Source organism: Chrysochloris asiatica, unplaced genomic scaffold (assembly GCF_000296735.1).
Source record: "Chrysochloris asiatica unplaced genomic scaffold, ChrAsi1.0 scaffold00026, whole genome shotgun sequence".
Lineage (NCBI taxonomy): Eukaryota > Metazoa > Chordata > Mammalia > Afrosoricida > Chrysochloridae > Chrysochloris > Chrysochloris asiatica.
Window position 1 is genome coordinate 3,296,370 of NW_006408544.1, and position 17,822 is coordinate 3,314,191.

Genomic DNA, 17,822 nt, shown 5'->3' on the forward strand with positions numbered 1-17,822 from the left:
GGGAGCAGAAAGCCTCATCTTTCTCCCGCGGAACAGCTGGTAGTTTTGAACTGCTGACCGGAGCACACAACTAATGAAAATTTGGGAAAAAGACATCTTTCATAGAAGCCAAAGAGAAACCCAAACAATAGAATCGTTTTCATAAAGTGGATAAGGAAGGATGGCTATTCTTGAACAACAAAAGTTAAAAACCTCAGATAACAACGTCATAGCTAGAAACAGAGAAGAGAATAAGTATAGCTTCTGAGAATAATTTTTTCTCATTTATACGTTCACTCAACAGATATTTCCTGAACACCCCTGTGCTAGGTGCTAGATATATAGCAGGAAACAGTATAGTATTTGTTATTTATTAAAGCTAGAATCACCAAGATTTTAGTTCTAGAGGCTGGGGTGACCAAGTGGACCCAATTCTTAATATGCTGATTTGTGAACATGTATTTCTCCCTCATTTAACTCTGACCCAATATGGACCCAAACTCCTTTACTTGGCGTTTCCTTGCATAGCTGAAACAGGCAAGCATTTGAAAAAAAGAAAAAGTACTGAATACTTGTGGTGCTGTGGGTTAATGCACTGGACTACAAAGTCGGTTTGAACCTCAAGATGAGTGGTTCAAGCTCACCAGCCACTTCTTAGAAATCCTATATAGGGTCGCTATGGAACTGACTCAGCGGTATTTAACAACAACAAAAGAAGAATCAAAGGAAGATAATATTAAGATTAGTATTAAGATTTCACCTTAAAAGGCATACTGATTATCATTAGTTTTAAATGTCAGGCTTGTTTTGGTTGGAAGGTACAGTGAATTAATTTATTCAGCAAAACTTTATTATGCATCTGTATGTGCCGGATATTCCACTAGCCTCTGAGGATAGAGTGGTGAACAGAACATGGTAAACAAATCAGACTGCTGAATTGGACATCCTTTCTATTCTGATGAATACTTTGAGCCCTACCCACCCCTTTTCAGACAAGAACTTTGGTCAGGGATCTAGCATGTCAACTCATAGAGCAGCAAGGTCACTAATATCAGACCCACAACAGCTAAATTCATTCTGAGGGGGAGGTTGCCTGGTTTATGAAAGTATACTACCCAGAGACCAAAAATCAGGAAAAAAGAACAAATAATTATTGCTGTCTGCTTATTTGTGAATAAATTGACCACAGGGCTTGACAATGAGAGTGTGCAATTTGATGAGCTCTTTAGGAAAAGAGGTTAGTAGTTCGAAATGATGATAAATTATTATATCTAATTTTTCTAGCTAACTAAGAAAACTTTTCTGCAACTTTATGCGTTCTGATGCTACCTTAGTTATTCTTGACACTTGCTACTTTCTTCCCATGTCCTCACCAGATCTTGCCTCGCCTATCTTCCAAAGATTCTTTGAATCGCTGCTGTATCCCTAAGCTCATTATTTAGCTAGGCCGACTCTTTTTTGCCTTCCATAACAAGACTTTTTCCATGAAAGGCAGTAGTTGTTTCCCATGTAATACTCCTTACCTCGTTGTGGAACAGCTTCAGACAACTTACAGAATGACTTTTCTAGTCTGTCAGATCTAGGCCTCTACTGGTCTCCCTTAGTCTTTAGAGTGTCTTTCCGAATCATATGGTAGCCAGGGGGATATTTTTTAAATGCAGATACTATAATGTTGTTGTTATTGTTCCGACCCATAGCAACCCTGTATAGGATTTCCAAGGAGTGGCTGGTGAGCTTGAACCACCAATCTTGCTCTTCATTGACCTTGCAGTCCAGTGCATTAATCCACAGGACTGCTCCAGGACTCCAGATAAAATAATGGTGGTGGCGGTGTACCGCAGAGTTGGTTTCAACTCATAGTGATCCTATATAGGGTTTCCGAGGCTGTAAATCCTTACAGGAGCAGAAAGCCTCATCTTTCTCCCAAGATAACATAATAGTCCTATGAACAAACTTCAGTAATTTGACTTTACTTCCAGGATAAAATCCTTAGTGCTAGCCAGTGCCTCGCTTCCCTGTAGGGAAGCAGTATTTCCCAGAGGAGCCTTGGTGGCACAAATTAAGTACTTGGCTGCTAACCAAACAGTTGACAATTTGAACCCATTAGCAGCTCCCCAGGAAAAAAGACCTGGGTGACCTGTTCCTGTGAAGCTTTACTGCCTAGGCAACCCTGTGGGGATGTCTCCTCTCCTTGAGATTTCCCACCAGGAGTTGGAATCCATTGGACTATGCACAGCAGCGGCAGCAGCAGTGTTTCCCAGATTGTGACTTTTGGTGATGAAAAGACACAGCACAAAATAATACTGAATCACATTATATCAATGCTTCAAAATGCTTTGTCTTTTTGATATGTCAAATCATCTTTTCCACTTATTGTTATTAATGCATCATTCTCCTTGTGAGCACTTAAAATGTGTTCTGCTCTTCTCAAGTCTCCAGTTTCATTCACTCATTACCCTATGTAGCTGGACTTGGAAGTGTATCAGGTCTGGGTTTGGCTTCTGACTCTATACCTACTATATTAAATCATTTACTTTTTGGGCTTCAATTTTCTCCTTTTCAGTGTTTTGTTGTGAAGACTGAAAGAGTATTTTTATAATAAGAGTCCTGGTATGGCGCTGTGGGTTACTGTGCTGGACTGCAAGGCCAGTTTGAACCACAAGGTTAGCAGCCACTGCTCAGAAACCCTATACAGGGTCACTAGGAGTCGGAATTAACTCGACTGCACTTAACAACAAATAACAAGAATCTAGTACAGTACCTGGTAATAAGATTTAACTTTTATTGTGTTGTTAGCAAGCACAAGGCTGGAAAAATGGCATGGTGTCAGAGATCCTCTAGCTGCTTGGAGGGAGAAGATAATCAAGATTAGTATCAGTTCAATGCTGATTCTCATGAAGTGAAGGCCAGACATACCCACTTCTCTCTAGCCTTTTTACCAATTCTGAAACCAGCCACAGCTCTCAGGACGTTCTCTACTTCTCTGCTGGGTTTGATAATCTGTTACAGATCATACTCATGATTGTGGAATTTATTAGGTAAGTAACAGGTTACCATTCAGGATCAGGACCAACTTGGTACTAATAGGAACAACTCAGGATAGAGTTCTTCCAGTGGGACAGGTTCTTGACCATGCCTGCGGACAGGCCTCTGCTGCCAGACCTTGCTGTGTTCTTGGCCTCTTTCCTACCCAGGCAAGTGTTACAACTTTTTACCTTTGAGAAAACACTCTACATTAGCTCTGGGAGGCACTTCACTCTGCCAGCAAGTTCCCTACCTGAAGGCAGGCTGCTTTTTCATTCTGTGGGTCAGACACTTCACTGTGTGGGCCAGGAAGCCCACTGTACTTTCTTGAGCTAATCTCCAGTTCTGTTACCACCATTTCTTTGCTGCTAGACTCTGCCATGCTTGCCACCACTTCTCACCATCGTATTACCATCTCTAGTGTTACAGCTTTCTCTGACTCCTGGGTCTAGGACACCCTCAGTGCAGGGACTCTAGGTCGAAAGGACATGCTCTGCTCTCAGCGCTTCTTCCTCTTTTTTTATTATTTTTATTTTCTTATTACACTGCTGTATTTCACCTTAAAGACAATTAAAGAGAGTAGAGTGTTTTCTGAAAGGTAAAAAGATAAGCAAACCTGAATTTAGGGAAGAAATGCTTGCTTTTGTAAAACCTCAATATTGTCTATTTGTCTTCAGGAATCCTTTACTTTGAAATTTTGTCCTAGCTCTTCTTGATGGTAGTAGACCCTCCCCCCAGTGGAATTGGTGTTTTTTAAGCCCAGTGAATGGCAAAACTGACCAGTCCCCTTGGTGGGCCACAACCACCTTATTTACATGTTTTTGTTGTTAAGTGCTGTCAAGTCAATTCCAATTCATAGCAATTCTGTATAAGGTTTCAAGGAGCATGTGGTGGGTTTGAACCACCAAATTTGTGGTTAGCAGTCCAGTGATTGTTCTACAGTGCCCCCAGAACTCCTTTATTTGCATAGGCCCATTCATATAAAAGCAAATCACTCAAGCGCTGTGTTGAGCATTTCATGTATATGATTTCACTTAATCCCTGTAGCATCACTGTTTCTTAGGTGGTATTATTATCCCCCTTCTGCAGATTAGGACACTAAGACTTAAAGACGTTAAGTACCTTTCCCAAAGACTCACAGCTTCTAAGTGGCAGAATAAGAATTTCAAACCCTGGCTATTCGGAATCTGAAACTTTCACTTAACCTCTGTACTTTATTGAATACGTTTTAGGTGCTCAGTAAACGTTCCCTCTTCTTTGCCTTCTGCTTTCACCCCTGCCGTTTCCCAGTATTTGTTATTATGTCTTTTTATCCTTTTTCCTATCTTGGAGAAAAAGATTTTCTAGGTCTTTAGCCGTTGATATATCTACTCTTCTCTTCTTCTCTGAGATCAGTCACCTTTCATTATTGCTTTTCTGGGGCTATGTCAATTTCTTTCTTGTGCATAAGGAGTATTGTAGGATAAGTACAGGGCTACTAACCAAAAAAGGAGCTCTGGTAGCGTAGTGGTTACGAATCAGGCTGCAAATTGCAAAGTCAGTAGTTCGAAACTACCAGCTGCTCCATGACAGAAAGATGAGGCTTTCTGTTCCAGTAAATATTTACAGCCTCGGAAACCCTGTACAGGGTTGCTATGGGTCAGAACCGACTCGACGACACTTAACAACAACAACAACAACAACACTAACTGAAAGGTTAGCAGTTCAAACCCACCAACTGCGCCTTAGAAGAAGGATCCTGTAAAGATTTACAATCTTGAAAGCCCTATACGGGGTCTCTGTGAGTCAGAACTGACAAGGGAGGGGGGAATCTTTATTTCCTTTCAACAACGTATTTCTCACTAGACAGTCATTGACTTCTGCTTATTCTCATCTGTCATACTCTTCGATCTTTGCAGCCTAACTGCTTCCTCCTCACTAGTCAGGAACCTGGGAGAGAAATTTGCAATTTGTCTATAACAAAATCTTCCTGGTTCTTTTGTCACCATTCCTTTGCTGTTGGCCTCTGCCATGTTCATCACCATTTCTCACTATCTCCTGAGACAAGAATAAGGAATTGAGGACTCTTATGTTGTTGTTGTTAGGTCTTGTCAAGTCAATTCCAACTCATAGCAACCTTATATACAACAGAACGAAACACTGCCAAGGTCCTGCTCTATCCTCACAATTATTGTTACATTTGAGCCCATTGCTGCTGCCCTGTGACAGTCCATCTCCCTGGTGGTTTTCTTCTTCTTCACTGACCCCCCTCCACTTTTCCACACATGAGGTTCTTCTCCAGGACCTCCTAATAACATGTTAGAAGTATGGCAGACAACGTCTTGTCATCCTGGCTTTTAAGGCGCAGTCTAACTGTACTTCTTCCAGCACAGATTTGTTTGCCCTTCTGGTTGTCCATGGTGCTTTTAATATTCTTCCCCAACACAATTATTCAAATGCATTGATTCTTCACTGGTCTTCCTTATACATTGTTCAACTTTCACATGCATATGAGGCAATTGAAAATGCCATGGCTTGAGACAGGTGCAACTTAGTCTTCACACTGATATCTTTGTTCTTGAACAGTTTTAAAAGAGATCTTGTATTTGCCTAATGTTTGATTTCTTTGCTGTTGATTCTGTGAGCGTTGATTGTATTGATTTTGAATCCAAGCAAAATGAATTCTTTGAAAACGTCATTCGTTTCTCCATTATCAAGGTGTTATTTATTGGCCCAATTGTGAGAATTTTTGTTTTCTTTACATTGTGGTGCAACCCATACCAAAGTCTTTGATTTTCATAAGTTAGTATTTTAAATCCACTTTGCTTCTAGCAAGCAAAGTTGTATGATCTGCATTTACAGGTTGCTAATGAGTCTTCCTCCAGTCCTGAAGTCACGTTTTTCTTCATGTAATCCAGCTTCTCGGATTATTTACTCAACACACAAATTGAATGAGTGTTGTGAAAAACTACAACCCTGCCACACCCCTTTTCTGATTATAAACCATTCAGTATCCCCTCTTCTGTTCGAATTACTGACTCTTGATCTATATACAGGCGCCTCTTGAGCATAATTCAGTGTTCTATAATACCTGTTCTTCTCAATGTTACCCATAGCTTGTCATTGTCCACACAGTCAAGAGCCTTTACATGTCAATAATGCATGAGTAAACATCTTTCTGGTATCCTCTGTCTTCAACCAGGATCCATTTGATATTAGTGATAATATCCCTAATTCCACATCCTCTTCCAAATCAGACTTGAATTTCTGGCAGTTCTCTGTCAGTGTACATTGCTTCCATTTAAAAATTATTTTTAGCAAAATTTACTTGCATGTAATATTAATGATATTGCTCAATGAGTTCTACATTTCATTGGGTCATCTCTCTTTGGAATGGGCGTAAACATGGATCTCTATCAATCGGTTAACTAAGTAACTAACTTCCAAAGTTCTTGGCATAGATGAGTGAGTGCTTTCAATGTTTCATCAATTTGTTGAAAGATTTCAATTTGTATTACGTCAGTTTCTGGAGCCTTGTTTTTTTCCAGTGCTTCATTGCATCTTGGACTTCTTCAACATCGGTACCATCAGTTCTTGATCATATGCTACCTCTTGAAATGGTTGAACCTTGACCATTTCTTCTTGGTACAGTGACTGTATATACCTTCCATCTTCTTTTGATGCTATTTGCATCATTCAGTATTTTGCCATAGAATCCTTAATGTTGCAAGGCACAGCTCCAGACCTTAGCACATTTCATTATAATACATTGTCTTCTTGAGCTGTCCCTTGAAAATTTCTGTTCAATTGTTTGACTTCCTCATTTCTTCCATTTGCTTTAGCATCTCTGTGCTGAAGAGCAAGTTTCAGAATCTCTTCTGACATCTATTTTGGTCTTGTCTTTCTTGCTTGCTTTCTTCCTGTATGATATTCTTGATGTCATCCCACAGCTCTTCTGTTGTTGTTCTGTGCCGTGGAGTCAGTTCCGACTCATAGCGACCCTGTACAGGGTTTCTGAGGCTGGAAATCTTTGCAAAAAGCCTCATCTTTCTCCTGCAGAACAGTTGGTAGTTTTGAACTGCTGACCATGAGATTAGCAGCCTGATTTGTAACCACTGTGCTACCAGAGCTCCTTAACAGTTCTTCTGGTCTTTGTTTATTAGTGTGTTTAATGTTATCAAATCTGTTCTTGAGATGGTCTCTAAATTCAGGTGGGATTTGTTCAGGGTCGTATTCTGTCTCATGGACTTGTTTCAATTTTCTTCAACTTCAACCTGAATTTGCATATGAGCCGTTGATGGTCTGTTCCACAGACAGCCCCTGATCTTCTTTTGGATGATGATATGGAGCATTTCTACCGTCTTTTTCCACAGATGTAGTCATTTGATTCCTGTGTATTCCACCTGGTGAAGTCCAAGTGTATAATCATCGCCTTTTATGTTGTTTAAAAAGGTATTTGCAATGAATAAGCCATTGATCTTGTAAAATTCTATCATGTGATTTCCAGCATCATTTCTGTCACCAAGACCATATTTTCCAGTTATTGATCCTCCCTCTTTGTTTTCAACCTTCGCATTCCAATCACCAGTAATTCTCAATACATCTTGCTTGCATGTTTCATACATTTCAGACTGAAGCAGTTGAGAGAATTCTTCAATTTCATCATCACCGATTTTAGTGCTTGGTGTGTAAATTTGAATACTAGTGATATTAACCAACCTTCCTTATAGTTGTCTAGATATTATCCTATCGCAGGCAGCATTGTACTTCAAGATAGGTCTTGAAATGTTCTTTTTGATGATAAATGCTATGCCATTCCTCTTGATTTTATATTTCTCAGTGTAGTCAACGGTATGATTATTCGATACAAATGGCCAATACCAGTCCATTTCAGCTCACTGATGCCTAAGATATTGATCTTTATGTGTTCCATTTCATTTTTGACAACTTCTAATATTCCTAGACTCATACTTTGTACATTCCATTTTCCAATTATCAGTGGATGTTTGTAGCTATTTCTTCTCATTTTGAGTTTTGCCTCATCAACAGATGAAGGTCCCAAAAGCTTTACTCCATTTACATCATCATGGTCAACTGTGCTTTGAGGAGGCAGCTCTTCCCCAGGCATATTTTGAGTGCCTTCCAACCTGAGCAACTCACCCTCTGGCATAATACCTGACAATATCCCACTGCTAGTCATAAGGTTTTCAGTGGCTAAACATTCAGAAGTAGTCTGTCTCTTCTTCATCCTAGCGTGTCCTAGTCTGGAAGCTCATCTGAAACCTGTCAACCATGGGTGACCCTGCTGGTATTTAAAATACCAGTGGCATCACTTCCTGAATCACAGTAACATGCAAGCCACCACAGAATAAAAAACTAACATATGAGTGGTGGTTCATTCAATGTATCAGAGACTTACTGTGTGTTCACTCGGTATTAAGCAATGTATCTAACACAAAAATAGAAGCCACAACTCCTACCCTCAGCAAGTTTATAGCTTAGAAGAGAAAATCACACACAGACGTATGGGAGTAATGTAGAAAGATCACTTCGTCTATGTAGAGACCTAGATAGAGGGAATGGGTGCAGAGGGTTGAGAAGTGAATCCGAGGGAACACCTTACATGGGGTCGTGGTAAACTTTACATTTCTGCTTTCTTGCCTCCCACTTACAGATTATGATCTCCTTGGACAAGTTACTTGTACAAATGATCTTTATTTACTGGGAACTCTGGGCATTTTTATATGGTCATTAATGTTTCTTTCTCCCCAGGTGGAAGAAGCTGGGCAGGTGTTCCTGTTGATGAAGAAGGATTATAGAATCTCCCGAAATGTTCGGCTGGCTTGGTTCCTCAATCACCTGCATCAAACTGTGCAGGCCACACCCCAGGAGCTGCTGGTGAGGCCTAGAGACTGGCAGGGTACGAGAGCGCTAGAAACAGATAAGGAAACTAGGTGAGGTGTCTGCCTCTAGGAGGGGAAGCGACTTTGCCCACCAGATGATTCCACAGGAGAAACGTTGTTTGATAATTGTTCCAAGTAGTCAGGGAAGAGCCTTTTGTTGAGTTCCGGGAGATTAGGACAGTGGTGGGCCATTTGGGAGTTAGAATTCAGGTCCCAGGAGGAAAGGGATGACTCGTCCCTGACTCTTCTTTTCTCTCTGTCCTATCTGTCAGCTTCAGTCTGAGCAGGAGTTGGACGTCCTCAGTGTCCTGCCCCCTGGGTGGCAACCAGATGAACCAGTGGTCCCGAGGCCATTCCTCCTTGTTCCTTCCACTCGGGTCACCTTCCTGGCTTGGCAGTATCGATTTGTCATTGAACTGGACCTTAGCCCATCTACTGGCATTGTGGTGAGGGATTGTATGTGTGTGGTGAGAGGGAGGTGGGGGGAGGGGGTTGGGGACAGTGAGAAGAAAGGCTGAGGTGGACGGTGAAGAGAGGGAGAAGCCTGGGGAAGATGAAAAGGGATCTCAGCCTGCCAATTTGAAAAGGAGACAGGCATATAAAGGAATGGGGGGTGTCTAAAGACAGATCCTGCCTGTCTAGGACACTGTGTTTGGGGCAGAGATCAGGGTAAAGGTCCCACTGACTCATGGGAGCTGCGTGTTTTTGCCCTCTCTCCAGGGCTGCTTTTGGTTATGCTCAAGAGATCTTTCTTTGCATTGCCCTCAGGATGATTCCACGGGGGAGATCTTGTTCGATGAAGTTTTCCATGCTCTCTCCCGCTGCCTAGGGGGACTGCTTCGACCTTTCCGAGTGCCTGGATCTTGCATTGACTTCCAGCCTGAGATCTATGTAACTATCCAGGCCTATTCCTCAATCATTGGCCTGCAATCCCACCAGGTACTGTATTCTCTCTCCAAGATTGTACTCTCCAATCGAATTTCTGATAGTGTACTGACCAACACCTGAATCCTGACCCCACTTTTCATACCTAAGACCCCAGCTTTGCTGGCTTCTTGAACCCATTTCCTAATCATTTCCATGAGTCTTTCTCTTCTCAGAAGAGCCAGATCCTCAAGTCCCATAGACTTTAGGTCAGTTGACATTCATTGGACACATGTCCCTCTCATTCTTCCTCTAAGTCCCCTTGGGTCTGATTACTAGGTATCTGTTTTCCCTATTTTCCCCTCCTGCTTTTGTTCTATCAGATGGTTTACTGGTGTCATGACTCCTACCCCAAGAGAAAGTGTTTTTTTCCATTGAGGCGTTTTATTTGTATTTATCACATCCCTAGAAAAAGAATCCCAGTACTTTCCCTCCTGTGTGTTTTTGTCATGTTTCCTCATGGTCCATAATGCCAGCTGAGGTCATCAGTACAATGAAACCAAATTGACAGGACGAGACCAGATGATTCTGCCATTTTTCTAGGTCTTTGAGCTGCAGGTCAGACTGAGGACTGGTCACGCCACACTTGTCTAACCTGTCTGAGGTTCACAACAATTGTCCCAGCTCTGGTATCATCAGTGATTTCAAATGCACCAATTTAGCCTTGCTTCATCATCACAGTCAGAAACTGGACGATGATTTTGGAGCATAGCCAGATAAGAACCTGGCACTTGCCTCTCTTCTTGGCATTATTGATTCTCTTAAGAGTGCTGGTCAGGACATTCATGCGTACCATGATGGTGACACAGAAAAATGGCAGAAAGAGCAAAGGATGGTCTTTTGGAATAGTTGTATATTTTGAAATATAACAAAAATCGAGAAACATAATTTCTTTCCAGACTATAGGAAGCTCCCTTCTCTGAGGACCTGTGGACTGACTGTCTGGTGTAATTAATCACAGGACTTCTCTAATACCTAAGCAGGCTATCACAAGCCACTCCTGTTGAAGAGGGGCCAAGTCTGTACCTGGAATATGTGTGGCTGGTTTAGATTGGCCCAGTTTTCTTTGACCTGCTTTCAACCAGCTTCAGTTTATTGGTAGGGGCTTCCCCTGACACTGTTGCTAATGGCTACATTGTCACGTCAGCTGTCAAACTGACTATGAGAAATGGGGGATACCAGGAACAATTCCTGAGAGTCTAAAATATACAACAGCCAAATTGGAGTACGCCTGGATCACAGGGCAAGGACTTTTAGTCCCTTCACCTAGGTCAAGTGCTCTCTCTTTAGTACATCTATTAAGGTCTACTGGTTGTAGGTCATAGTCCCAGACAGACTAGGCTCTGCAGGAGCTTATGCTCAAGGCAGGAGAACATGGGAATTGGATAAGCACTCAGAATTTGGTTGAGCTTGACTCACTTATTGAAAGCTGATTTGTGCCAAGCCTGGACTTAGTCCTGGAGACACAGATGAAGCAGACACTGCCCCTGTCCAAGAGGAGTTGAGAGTTTGGTCAGAAAGACAGCTCTGGAAGGAGATCGTTTCACTTGAATGTGACAAGGGTACTGATAAGTTATGATTCAGGTGCTATTGAGAGGGAGCTTCCAACCAAGCCTGGAGCAGTGACAAGGAAAGCTTTCAAGCAAAGTACGTTTGAACTGAGTTTCAAAGAGAGAATTGAAGGTAATCAGTCAAAGAAAGGGAAACGTATTCCAGGCAGAGGGACCAGCAAAGGCCAAGGCATGGAGCAGCTGTACAACTGCTCTCAATCTAGGGAGGTTAGGGCACACCATGTTCTATTTTAATAAAGCTTGAGTGTCAGGGAGGGTGCTAGTAGCAAAGAGACCAGAGAGGGAAGTAGGGACTAGATTTTGAAAGGCCTTGCATGTCATGTGCAATTTTATTTCAGAAATGTACAGAATACATGCTAGGTACTGTAATCTCGTAGGGTTGCTTAGTGCAGTGTTTAAGAGCCCAGGCTGTAGAACCACATTGTGTGTATCCTTGCTGTGTGCCCTGAGACAAATTAACCTCTTTGTGCATCTGTCCCTTTCCACCAACATGCTCATGTTAAGACTACCTTAGGATAGGAAGAGTTCCTGGTGGCAGAGTAGGTTAAGTGTTCATTGTTCCATTAGAGATGAGGTAGACTGCTCCCGTGAGTATTCGATGTCTCTGGAATCTGTGGAGCAATTCCATTCCACCCTGTGGGTCACTGGGAGTTGGAATCGACTCTGTGGCCTAGAGTGGGGATTATATGGTGATTTATTAAGCACATGTCTAGGTCTCAGTGCCTGCCACATAGAAAAAACACAAATGTTAGCTAGTAACATTTTTAGCCACAGGTAGTAGACAACCATTGACAGCTTTAAATGGGCAATAACTTGTTCATAGTTGTACACTAGGACGATCTGACTTGTTTGTGGTCAGTGTGGAAAATGGCTTGAGGGATGAGTATGCATGTGGGAAGAACAAGCAGAAGACTTTTACAGCTTGTGAGAGAGCCTGAGGCCCAAGCAACGACAGCAGCTGTGGAGCAGGAAAGCACCGTCTGTTAACTCAGCTTCATTTTCTCTGAAGCTCCTGCTGCTCTTTTTAAAGAAAGAAAAATGATATTGTATTTGTACTAATGTTCATTCTAGGAGGGTTGAAAAATACCTAAAAATTATATACGGAAAAAACAAAACTCACTCATAATGTACCACCCAGAGGTAACTATTGTTAACATTTTATAAAATTTTCTTCTAGTGTTGTGAATGTGTTTATCCTCCCCCATTACCATTTTCTGTCCAAAAACAGAAAAAGGGAAGCATCAGACTCATTCCATACACAGTTTTACATCCTGCTTGCTACTCTCTAACCCACTGAAAATTGCCCTCTGGGTTTAAGACATCAGTTCTTGCTGTTCCTTCAGCCTCTGAACAAAGAATTCTCCTCCCTCCTCCTCTCTTTCCTTAACGCTAATCTCTCCATCGAAGCTAGGACCTTTTCTTTTATTACCTTTTCAGTCTGTCACTACGGCTCCTTCCCTTCCTTTTCCAACATAAATAAATGCTCCCATCGTACAAGCTTGTAAAAACAAGTCTTGCCATTGGCTACCCAAAATGGAGGGCTACAAAGGCAAGAAGTGACTGGCTTACAAGCTTTCAAGAGGGAGCCTAGATCCAGAGGGTACCGAGTAAAGAATCTCCACTGAGTGGTTTCCAATCTGTTGGGACAGGGCTGGTGAAAGGAGATGGGGATAGGACTCTTGTGGTACAATAGTGAATAACTGCTATCAGGACTGACTGTGAGGGTTGGAAATGTAAAGGTAGACACTTTGTAGCAAAAGGAGGGGAGTGGTTAACTTTGCAGTCCAGGAGCAGAGGTCCCTGGGACCATCAAGGGAGAAGAGTGGAGTGCGAGACCCTACACAGAGAAACAGTGATGCCAGAGATGGAGGCAGAGATGATGACGTGGAATGATTGGAGCAGCTGGGGACTCTAGACCCAGAGAAGGAGAGGGGCTGTGTGCTGACGACCAGGGGGCAGGCTTATGGGGTGTAACATTTGATTGGTTGATGATGCATGGAGGGGATTTTTTAATCATGGCAATGAAACGATATATAATAGGATGAATGTAAAACTAATGTTCTCCCATGTAAGCTATCCCATGATTCACAATAAAAGCTTTATAAAACAAAACCAAGTCTGGCAATCCCTGTGGTGCCTCTCAGGATCTTCCCCTTCTTCCTCCTCAGACTCCTACACCCTGTCTCATTTGCCTACTTCTTCCTCATAACCGCAACTACTACATCACTCCCTATTCAGAACTGTGAGTCTGATGGTAAGAAGACAGAAAGAAGAGTAGAAATTGAAGCTATAAAGGAATGAGAAAGATGTTCACAGCTGTATTATTTAGAGTAGTAAACATTAAGATGGCCCAAGTGTCCAACAATAAGGGTTGGACTAAATACATTACGATTATGTTTTTGTTAAGTACCATTGAGTTGGTTCCAACTCATAGTGACCTTACATATGGTTTCCAAGGAGCAGCTGGTAGGTTTGAACCATCAACTTTGTGGTTAGCAGTCCAGTGTTTATCCTATAGTGCCATCATGGGTATAGGCATATGGTAAAATATGAGTAGCCCTGAAGAATTGTGTTTTCAAAGAATATTTAGCAACAGAAAAAAGCCAATGTTTTATATATGTTGTTGTCGGTAAGTGCCATTGAGTTGAGTCAGTTCTGACCCCAGCGACCCGGTAGAGGGTTTCCTAGGAGGAGCTGGTGAGCTTGAACCACTGACCTTGCAGTTCAAGCCAGCTTTGCAGTCCAGCACATTAACCCACAGTGCCACACCAGGACTCATGTGTGTGTGTATGTGTATTAGCGTATACACACACACATGTACAAGTGGCCTCCAAAAAGTTTGTGGAAATTTAGAATGAAAAGATAATGACTTTTTTCCACAAATTTTTGACATCCCCTCATGTGTGTATATATCAATTGTGTGTGTGTGTGTGTGTGTGTGTGTATAATTGGGCACATGAGACAGGGTGTAGGAGTCTGAGGAAGAAGAGGGGGAAAGATCTTGAGGAGCACCACAGTGATTGCTGGACTTGTTTTTAACAGACTTTTAGGATGGGAATACTTACTTATGTTGGAAAAAAGAAGGGAAGGAGCCGTAGTGTCAGACTGCAGAGGTAATAAAAGAAAAGATCCAAGCTTCAGTGGAGAGATTAGCGTTAAGAAAATAGAGGTGGAGGAGGGAGAATTCTTTGTTCAGAGGCTGAAGAACAGCAAGAACTGATATCTTAAACCCAGAGGGCAGTTTTCAGTGGGTTAGAGAGTAGTATCCCCTCACGGTTTGAGTGAGGGGGTAGTTCCTGTTGACTGACTTTCTCTGTATGAGGGGGGATGGGAATTATTTGCTGCTGAAGGAAAAGGGAATAAAGGAGCATGTGGAGATGAGAAGAGAGTTTTTGAGCTTAAAAAAGAGTTTTGTTTTTTTTTTTTAAATACAGTTTTTTTTTTAAATACAGTTTTTTTTTTAATACAGCCTCTGTGCAGTATGCTTAGTAATTCAAAGAATAAAGTGTGAGAATGAAAAGGCCTTTGCCAGGCTGAGTTTGGGCAATTTATAGCCAGCAAGCATATTGTAGCTCAAGTTGGAAGACTCTGGAAAATCTTCTGGCACCCTCATATGAAGGATTGGGGAAACCCAGTGTGGAGGACTGTAAACAGAGAAAGTTGTGACCCACATTATGGTGTCTCTGGGCTGAGCCTTGGTGGAGTTTATATCTGATAAGGAGAAAACTGGCTATGAAGGTACCAGAATTTAGACCTTGGTTGCTAGGAAGTCAGGTTCACCAAATGGCATTATGGAGAAGAAATAGACCAGAAGGGTAATGTCCAGTGCCTCCGTGACCTCTTCATCTCAATCTTTTCCTCAGGTGCTGGTACAAGGCTGTCTTTTGGACCCTTCCCAGCGGGAGGTTTTCCTGCAGCAGGTATATGAGCAGCTCTGCCTGTTTGAGGATAAGGTGGCCACCATGCTACAGCAGCAGTATGATCCCCAGAGCCAGGTATGTGGGAGAGAAAGTGAATAGACTACACAGGACAGGGCAGAAAGGAGACACAAGCCAAATGCCAAGGGGAAGGATGGGAGAAAAGGGCTTAGAGCCAAGGATAGCAGTACCAGAGAATGCACATGGCAGGTTTCTGTTGGGAAAGGACTCTAATACCCATAAGCAAAGAATTCTTGCTGGGAGAAAATGTGAAAGTTGCTTTGTTTTTGTGTTTGTTTTTTATTTCAGTCCCGGATCTCCCCCAATGGATCTGCAAAGGTGATTATAGATCTCCAGTTAGTATGTTGTTCAGTCAGGGCTAAAGCTGCTTGGGCTCACTGGAATGCCTTTCTCATTGCTTTTGGCTACCTTAGAAATAGATGTACACATGGCAGTTCTGTGTGTCTGATGACTGGGAATGTGATGGAATTAATAATGTAAAATTTTTATAATGGTGATGGAAAAATAGAGAAAGGGGCTCTTACTGGGAAAAAGTGGAGGAGCCCCACCTTAGTATAATCCTGTTTCATCTGGTGGATTTGCTTCCCATCTAAGCTTCTGTATTTGAACATGCCCTGGAGGCAGAAGAATGGTACAAGTGGAGTCGGGGTTCAGCTGCAGAGTGGGGGATTGGAGGACTGTCTCTGAGCTCCTTGGGCAGTGCTGGACTTTTCAATTCTGGTTTGGCTGTGGAAGGGCCAGCAATGCCATCCATCTGTCTCTATCTTTTCTGTAACTTGGGGTCAGGCAGAGGACCAGTCTCCAGACTCAACAGAGCCCCCAGGCCGGAAGGTGGGGGTCTCCATGGTGACAGCAGATGTTGGACTGGTCAGTATGATTCGTCAGGGCATCTTGGCTCTGCAGTTGCTGCCCTCCAACTCCAGTGCAGGTCAGTAGAAGGTGACGTCTCTAGGAACGAGCATTTGTGAGATTGGGGACCTGGGAGGATATAGGATGGGGCAGTATCAACAAAGATAGAAAGTTCCTGGGGATCAGTGAACCCCTAGGGAAGAATATCTATTGTCTGTTTTGTACAATGTAAGTCTGTATTAGAGCAAATCTCAAATACCCCCAGCTCTGACAACCATCAGAGACCCTACTGGGTAGGGGGAGATTGTGAGCTAGCACTCAAGAGGAAGAAACTGGAGGGAAGGAAAAAAGGAAAGCGGTAGTTGAGGTTTATAAGAGCCATTTATTAGAGGACACTGAGGTCTACCCTGTCTGCTGGGTCCCTCCCTGTGACTTGGAGCTGGCCAGTGTCTCTGGTATTAAGTCTGATGTTTCCTGTTCTAGGTATCATTGTGATCACGGATGGGGTGACCAGTGTCCCTGATGTTGCTGTCTGTGAAACACTACTGAACCAGCTTCGCAGTGGCACTGTGGCTTGTTCCTTCGTACAGGTGAGGACTTTCTAGGGAGGAGGAGAGAGGAGTGGGAATGCTCACAAAGTTGGACCTGGCTGGTTACTTTCTTACAGGTGATGATTTTCCAGGGAACATACCTAGATGCAAGTGGGGGAGGTGTCTTGTCTCAAACAGGGTAGGTGGTAGTAATAATGGGAGAGGGCTTAGCGCCTTAGTCTTCTGTCCTTAGGATTTGAGAGACAGCATGTTCCCATAAAAAGGATGCAGAATTTTAAATTGAAATGTTCCAGACCTACCTTCCTCATTAGATAAGTTGTTACTATTTTGGTCGCAAGGGTCAGAAAAAAACAGTTTGAACTAGCTTAAGTGAAGTGAGGAAAGGTCTATTTAGTGAACTGCAGCTAACCTGGATGAGAGCTATGGGAAATGAGGCTGAAGGGGTAGCCATACGCCAGAGCATGAAAAACTGGTTCTGTTGTATTACGGAGTGTGTACGTAAATCTCTGTGACTGATGCAAATGTCCAGAAAGTCATTGGTTGGGTTTATGTTTTATAAAGGTCACTCTTGCCGCTGGATGGAGGGCAGAGGGGAGACTCCTAACTGCAGTAGTCTGAATAAGAGAGAGTCACAGCTTAAATGAGGGGGATTAAATATTTGTGCTGACTTTACCAGTTTTTCTCAATTCCATCACTTTCTCTCTAATTAAGAATTAGAATATGTCACTAGAGAGAAGCTGATGGAATTGAGAAAATAAAATAAGCTATAGAAGCAGCATGAGTTGGTGTGCAAATGGTTTAGAGCTTGACGACTAGTCAAAAGATTGGTTTTAACCAATTGGCAGTGCCTTGGAAGCCATGTTCCGCTTCTGAAAAGGTCATGACCATGAAAATCCTATGGAGCCATTCTAGGCTACACGTATGGAGGTGCCATGAAGTCAGAATCAACGTGACACCAGCAAACAACATCCACGACAAGATATGGGGATGAGGGAGAAGGAGAAATTAAGGATGTGTCCAGGTTCTGACTTCAGTGGTGACTGGGTAGCCGGCAGAGCCCATAGGAAGAGGGGCAGTGAGGTGGAGTGGGGAGAAGATGGTGAG

General features: G+C 42.6%; 1 protein-coding gene across 1 annotated transcript in view; it reads left to right on the plus strand.

Moving 5' to 3' along the window:
* The window catches only part of SZT2 (seizure threshold 2 homolog (mouse)), a 57,812-nt gene that overhangs the window by 4,004 nt on the left and 35,986 nt on the right, over positions 1-17,822 (plus strand). The window contains exons 2-7 of the mRNA XM_006839841.1: positions 8,755-8,880; positions 9,158-9,331; positions 9,654-9,824; positions 15,244-15,375; positions 16,105-16,246; positions 16,651-16,757. Of these exons, the coding sequence (XP_006839904.1) occupies positions 8,755-8,880; positions 9,158-9,331; positions 9,654-9,824; positions 15,244-15,375; positions 16,105-16,246; positions 16,651-16,757 (852 nt within the window). The remainder of the gene's footprint in view (positions 1-8,754; positions 8,881-9,157; positions 9,332-9,653; positions 9,825-15,243; positions 15,376-16,104; positions 16,247-16,650; positions 16,758-17,822) is intronic.